At 48.9% G+C, this 7,219-nt stretch overlaps 1 protein-coding gene across 8 annotated transcripts in view; it reads right to left on the bottom strand.

The window, feature by feature from the left end:
- YEATS2 (YEATS domain containing 2) overlaps positions 1–6,873 on the bottom strand; it is a 48,581-nt gene extending 41,708 nt beyond the window's left edge. For all 8 annotated transcript variants that reach the window (XR_011099616.1, XR_011099615.1, XM_068692907.1 and 5 more), the window contains exons 1-5: positions 6,727–6,873; positions 6,342–6,449; positions 3,233–3,330; positions 3,007–3,099; positions 122–364 (exon numbers count right to left, since the gene is read on the bottom strand). Coding sequence is in view for 6 of the 8 variants with exons in the window: in XM_068692907.1 (XP_068549008.1) it covers positions 122–364; positions 3,007–3,099; positions 3,233–3,330; positions 6,342–6,441 (534 nt within the window). In the remaining 2 variants the exon portion in view is untranslated. The remainder of the gene's footprint in view (positions 1–121; positions 365–3,006; positions 3,100–3,232; positions 3,331–6,341; positions 6,450–6,726) is intronic.
- Positions 6,874–7,219: the final 346 nt, after the last annotated feature.

Below are 7,219 nucleotides of genomic sequence, written 5' to 3' on the forward strand. Positions count from 1 at the left end.
AGGGTAAGAAACAGATCTTCAGCAAGGTGAGTGACAACATGAAGAGCTCCTGGTGCCAGCACCGAGTCCAGACAGAGCACACACCTCCAACAACTTGACCACCACTCGCGTTTTACTTTACCCGGCCAGTATTTCTGCTCTGTCTCTGGTCCAGGCTGTTTGTCAGCCGCTCGTCTGCGTCCAAGTTGCCATTGTCCTTGTCCAGGAGAAAGTCATTGTGCTGGGAGAGCGAGTCGCTCTCGGAGTGGTTGGCGGATGGAGTGTCTGAGCCCTGGTTAGCAGGGGACGAGGATCTGGAGGGCGATTCCAGGAACTTCTTGATTGAAGGGTGATTGAGAATTGTTGTGTCACACGTCCTGGTCCCCTGCAACAGAGGCCAGGCAGATCCAGTTAATTTATTTTCCTGCAGCCCAGATAAAACGAGGCTGTGCCAAAGGGGAAAATTCAACATGCAAATAACGAGCTAATATTTAATCAGCTGCCTTGCAGAAAAAAAACACATATACCCCAGAAGAGAAAAGCTGACAATGGTTCTATAGAAGTATGACCCCAGATTGAATCTGTTCCTTTAGAGCCTCTGATCCCCCAAATCCACCTAGCTTTGGAAAGGACGGCTGCAGCACTGACACTTACAATGTCCCCTTGCAAATAACAGCATCCCCTCCTCTGCAGGCTTTCAGTGTACACAGAAAGACCACAGATGCCTGATTCTTGCAGGCAAGCAGGGTATGCAAATGTATGAGGCTCCTTAATTTTGCTACCAACTGGTGGTCTCGCCAATGCCCATGAAGCAAGGTATATTTATTAGCAGCCTGCCTGCTGCCAAAGCTTAACAGAAGCTAAAGAGGAACATGCTTACGCACACTTGCAAAATTTCATCAAAATGGATGTTTCAGAGCTAATGTTAGACCCTCCTGAACCTGTGAGGTTTAACATGCAGCCAGTACGGGCACCAGCACAGGGCAGAACTGCCCTCAGGAGGTGGCAGCAGCAGTGGCGCTGAATAGTCCCCCACCCTGGAGTTAAGGGCTCAGCTGAGAGCTTTCCTCCCAGCTGCCCGTGAGGCACATGACCTAAGCAACTGCCAACTCTCCCTGCTCAACAACCCTTAAAAGAGTTTTGAAACCAAAATCCTGAACTTTGATATCTGGACAACACAAATCCTATCGGCTGTCCAAGCATTTGTAAGAGCTCTATGTGAAACACACACACACACACATATAAAAAAATATTTAAAACAAGAAAAATCCTAAGCTTCCTTGAAGCCTTTTCAAAATAGACATAAATCAATAAACAATCAACCCATTTTCTGTTTTTTCATCCAGTGAACTGACCAACAGCTTGTCCACTTATTTGTAGTAAAAACAAACAACCCAACAAACAACGCGAATTGTACAGAACAGGAAGCCCCAAAACCCAGAAGCACCAGGCTGAAGAACTGTTTGTGAGAACAGATCAGGAATTTGCAAGTCATCTTCTTACAAGATCACAAGCATTTACATATTAAGCACACTGAATTAAACTACAAAAATACCCATTCCTGAAAGCAGACATAGAGGCAATCCCTCCCTGCCAGCAGAATCGAGCATGTTAACCACACAATGAAAACAAACCAAAAAAATGAAACCAGCAACAAATTCAAATTAAGAAGAGACCTGAGTTAGCCAGCATGCAAAGCAGGACTTTTAGAAACAATACAAAATGAAATCAAAGGTACAGCTACATTAGCCATAAGCTCATAACAACTACAAGAAAAACACAGCAAGGTCACACCAGTACGTGTTACAAACACTCCAGAACAACATATAACGTTTGCATTTCTGCAAACTGTGAAACTCAGCAAGGGAAAAAAAAACACTCTGCATGGCAAAACAAGTAAACAGGGGGCAGAACAAGCTCTTGCTGACACGTGACAACACTGTATAAAGTACTTGAAAAGATCAGAATCTAGCTCAAATTCCTCAGCCACCCACACAAAACCAAAAGCAGAGAGATCGCCAAGCCTCCCATCATAATCTTTCTCAGCTCTAGTTGCTCAATTCAAGTTCAGTGGGAGGAAAAACAAGATGGACCATTACTTTTTTTTGTTGTTGTTGTCCTCCACCAAGTATTCTGGAAATCAAAATAGGAAAATAGGAATAACAATGAGAGCCCTTGCTTGGTAGAGAAACTCTTACGGCACTGGAGTGAAACCTCAGCTCTCAGCACACATTAACAGATTTCAGTATCAGTTTAGATTTTTCCTGGAAAACGGCTACCATTTTTCCAGCTTGGGGAGTTAACTAAAATAGGTAAACTGGCAGGGAGCTACATGTCAGTCAGAAGCCTGCATTCAGCTTCAGTGTGAGCCTGGAACACCCCACAATTACCAGGCCATTAAAGAATCAGTGCTCAGAATGGAAGAGTTAACTCCTAGGGGCTCTGTTGTTTTATTTCTTAACCTCTTTGTGAATTCTTAATCTTTTTGTGATAGCTCCTTGATTTACCTCATGCTCCACTGCTGCTATCAGCCTGGTTAATACATCATTGACAGAACAACTGCTTTGGTAAAGGGAAGATTGTTTCACTAATCAGGACACAAGAAATGTGTATGTTTTGTTTTGTGTTTTTTTTTCTGACGAGTTTCTAAGCCCATCTACTTTCATTCCATTTGTGAGATGGGAAAATTTGGTCTTCTCTCTCCAGTGCTTTGCAAGGATAACTGTGAGGTGTGGGAGAAGCCAGGTGCTCTGCTGCATGACAAAAAGTACCAAGTGCTTCAGGAAGCAGAACCAAGCGCTGCCCAGGGACTTCTCACTTCAGTCAAGATGACTGACATGGCCAAGGCCCAGCCAGTGACACCTACCAGGTCACCTCTCCCACTGCTCTCAGCGGGGGTTCAGATTCCTTTACTTCAGAAACTGCACCTCAAACCCCAACATTAGCTGTATAACCAGGGGGCTACACATCTCTTTTCACAAACACCCCTCAAAGTCTAAGTCTGGTTTTTCACAAAGTAATCTTTACCTCTCCAGCTTTAAGAAGACCAGCAGAGGCATAATAGTTAGCCACGATACAGGCACGCAGCTTATCCATCATCCTTCTTGCTTCAATCAGGCGCTATGAAAAGAAAAGTAGAGGTAACATAGAGCAATGAATATATAACAATGAACAGATAACCACTACCCCAATCTCCAGAAGCAAATCACAGGACTTTAACTTTTTTTTTTTTTTAGTAAGAAAACCTTTATACCTGATCTATAACTTCAATTTCATGTTCTTTATTCTTCATCTCGACAGCAAACTGTTCTTTAATAATTGTCTCAATCTTCTGCACAGCAACATCTCGAGCTGCACAAGGCCACATATGAAAAATAAAGAAGAAATATTTCAATTTCTGATGCTCCACTTGAAAAAAAACGAAGATAAATCATTAACAAGTGAAAAGTGAAGGGATAATTTCAACATCAAAAAAATGTTAGGGATAACTTCTCTGCAAAAAAAAGTAATTTGTCTTAACAAAAATCACATGCGTCTTTAAAAGCTGGCTTATGTGGAAGGCTATTTTTTTCTTTTTAGGTCTGAGATGACAAACAACATATGACCAAACTGCTTACTTCTGTCCTACTGAAGCTGTAAACAGTAAAACAAAAACAAAACAAAACAAACAAACAAACAAACAAATGAAAAAATTTATTGTCAAGTGCAGCTACCACTGCAATTGTGCAGAGTACCCTGGAATGCTATGTACATTTTTGTCTCTCCCTGGCCTAATTCATATCCAGGAAATTTACACTTCATGTAGCAATAATAATGCAAGCCAGTATTTTATATGTTTAGCACTGGCATGGAGCACAGCCTGCTCTGGAGTGCCTACAAGCCTTTTATTGGCCACAAAAGGAACTATGCTGCTGAAAGCTGGTGTACCTCCTACAAAATCCTCTTCCAGGAGGGCTGAATCAGAGCAATCCAAGCAATGTGTTCTTATCAGTTCTAAGTAAGGACTCAGAAGAGCAGTTGTACTTCTCGAAGAAAGCCTGAAAAAGGTCCTCCAGCTTGTGTCAGAAGCACAATGACCACACCACAAGGCAGAGGAGAGAAAAACCAGCCTGGGTTCCCTAGAAAAATTTTATGTTGTTTCTCAACAGAACAGGAGGCAGCAACGCTAAGGCTGTGTTTTGAGCTTCAGAGGAAGCATTTACTTGACTAAAGGCCATTTATTTGTTCAAAGAGGCTTCTAAGATCCTACATGGAATGAGCAAAGAAATGAAAAGCAAGGCAAAAATTGCTGGTGTGTTACAGCTATCAGGTAATTACTGTGACAAGGAATTTTACCGTCCGATTGGGTACCTACAATGTGAGTAACATAACCTAGGCTTGCATTTGCAAGACAGTATCCTACAGGTATTTACTGGTTTCCATATATATACACACACACACACACTATCTAGAACTAGAATTAGTTCAAGCCCACATTAAAACTGAATTATGATAGAATTGGTAGGATAGGATGAGTAATGCAAAATTAAAAACCATCAGAATATAATTTCTCCCCAACCATGAACTTGTACATGAACCACGTACTTGGGAAATTCGCATGTAAGGCTACACTTAAACTAAACTTGAACACAGTAAGGCATGAAACGTGCTGCTCAGACAAAGACAACTGCATCTCTTCCCAAGACTGAGGCCGTGCAATACCAGGATTAAGACAATTAAAGCACTTTAGAATTTGTGGTTACGTTACAGAGGCTTTTAAGAACGCTTTATTTTCATATTTTGTCCTGCTTAGCATCAACCACAGTCCTCAGTTAAGACTGTTAGCAAAATTTGTATTCTTAAGGTATTCTTGTATGGAAAATGGGGGGATCTTCTAAGAGAGAAAGACAGAAGTCAATTTGGAAGAATCACCTGAATAACAAGTTCCCTTTGGCAAGGACAACGTCCCAAGGCCCTAAGTCTGCTAACCATTAAGATCTTCCAAAGAGTGGCTTCCAAAGCAGGCTACAAACACCCTTACAGTGACAGATACGACCAGAGCGAGCGGCAGGTTCCAGCCAGCTCCAGCAATGCTCCCCTGCCAACTTCTTAACAGACCTGCCTGGAAAACCTGCAGGTCACCTTCCTCCAACTTGTCCACTTATACAGTGTCCTCCAGAGCATCCCCTGCAAAGCCACTCCCTGTCCCTCTCAAACCAGCAGCTGCAGCATCCTGCTGTCCCTGGATCTTCCTTAGGTCCTACAGCCAGCTGCATTTTTCTCAGCTCCCATTTCACAGAATCACAGAATCTCTAGGTTGGAAGAGACCTCAAGATCGAGTCCAACCTCTGACCTAACGCTAACAGTCCTCCACTAAACCATATCACTAAGTTCAACATCTAAACGTCTTTTAAAGACTTCCAGGGATGGTGACTCCACCACTTCCCTGGGCAGCCTGTTCCAGTGTCTAACAACCCTTTCGGTAAAGAAGTTCTTCCCAATATCCAACCTAAAACTCCCCTGGTGCAACTCTAGCCTGTTCCCCCTCGTCCTGTCACCAGACACGTGGGAGAACAGGCCAACCCCCACCTCTCTACAGCCTCATTTAAGGTACTTACAAAGAGCAATAAAGTTGCCCCTGAGCCTCCTCTTCTCCAGGCTGAACAAACCCAACTCCCTCAGCCGCTCCTCATAGGACTAGTATTTTCTTCATTTCTTCAGCTCCTCCCATCGTTATCCTCTCTCACTGGCCCACTCCCTGTCCCCGGGGCAAGCAGCTCTACCCTCACCTGCCCAAAGCCTGCAACCTGCCCCAGGCACCCAGCCAGGAGGAGGGCTCCCAGAGCAGAGATTTCTGACAGCCCCAGCGCAAACCCACCCAGCAGCTACCTCCATCCCTCCTTCCCTCGCTCCTCCTCTCCTCCACCCTCCCAAGCACCTCTCCCTGCCTCACCCCTCACACTGCTGGGAAGGAGCACGTTGCACCCGCAGGGAACAGTACATGCAGCTGGGGCCCTGGGGAGCTCGTGCTAACTGCTGACAGGACCAGGGAACAGCCTCAAGTTGTGTCTCGGGAGGTTCAGGGTGGAGATGAGGAGACATTTCTGCTCAGAAGGAGCGGTCAGGTGTTGGGACAGGCTGACCAGGGAGGTGGTGGAGTCACCGTCCCTGGGGGTGTTCAAGGAGACGCTGGACGTGGTGCTTGGGGACAGGGTTCGGTGGGTGACATTGGTGGTAGGGGGGTGGCTGAAGCATGGGGTCTGGGAGCCGTTTCCCGGCCGTGCCAGCTCCCGTGCTCCATGCCCGTGCCGGGCACTGCCTCAGCCGCAGCCCCCTGGGCGCGACGCTCCCCCCCCCGCCCTCCCCGTGCCCGCGGCTCCCACCTGAGCGCTCGGCCGCGCGGTGCCGCTTGCTGGGCTGCGCGACGGCGATGTCCTCGTAGTCGGGGTCCTTCTCCGCCACCGCTCTCTTCATCCCGGACATGCTCCCGGCTGCCGCCACGAGGGGAGGGGCGGAGGCGTTACCGGCACCGGGCCAAGGGCTCCCCGCTCCCCACCGAACCCCCCCTGAGGGCCCGGGGTGGGGGGGGGGGGGGGGGGGGCGGTGCCCGCTCGGCCCCGTCCCACGTGCGCTGCTCCCCTCCCCTCCCCTCCCCTCCCCTCCCCTCCCCTCCCCTCCCCTCCCCCGCTCACACAAAGCCACCGCCGCCGCTCCCGCCCCGCTCCCCCCCTCCCTCTCCCGCTCCTTCCCCCTTTGCCCGCCGCTCACCCGCGCGCCGCCGCCCGGCCCCAGCCCCGGCTCTGGCCCCGCCGCCCGCGCTCAGCGCCGGCCCCGGCCCCGTTCCCCTCCCGCTGCCGCCCGCAGCGCCCCCGCCGCCGCCATGAGCGCAGCCGCGCGGCCCCTCAGCGCCGGGGCGGGGCCCGCGCAGGCGGACAGCGGCGGCGGGGCGGGGCCGGGCACAGCCCGCCCGGTTCCCCCCCCCCGGTTCCCTCCCCTCACAGGACCGCGTCAGGAGCCGGGAGCAGCCCAGGTGCAGGGTGAGCACCGGTGTGCGAGGCTCCTGCCAAGCCGAGCTGCTCCCTCCCCGGCCACCTTCCTGCCCTTCTGTCCTCATTTTCTGCCATTTTTGCCTTCAGAGCCCCTTCGCATCCTTTTGGCTTCCCAGTACCCAGCACCAACTGCCCTGTTACTTTTGTCACTTCTCTGCCCCTTGGCAGCCTCTTTATGTGGGAATCTAACACAAGACCTAAGGAAAAGAGGA

The sequence above is a fragment of the Anas acuta genome, chromosome 9 (genome assembly GCF_963932015.1).
Source record: "Anas acuta chromosome 9, bAnaAcu1.1, whole genome shotgun sequence".
Lineage (NCBI taxonomy): Eukaryota > Metazoa > Chordata > Aves > Anseriformes > Anatidae > Anas > Anas acuta.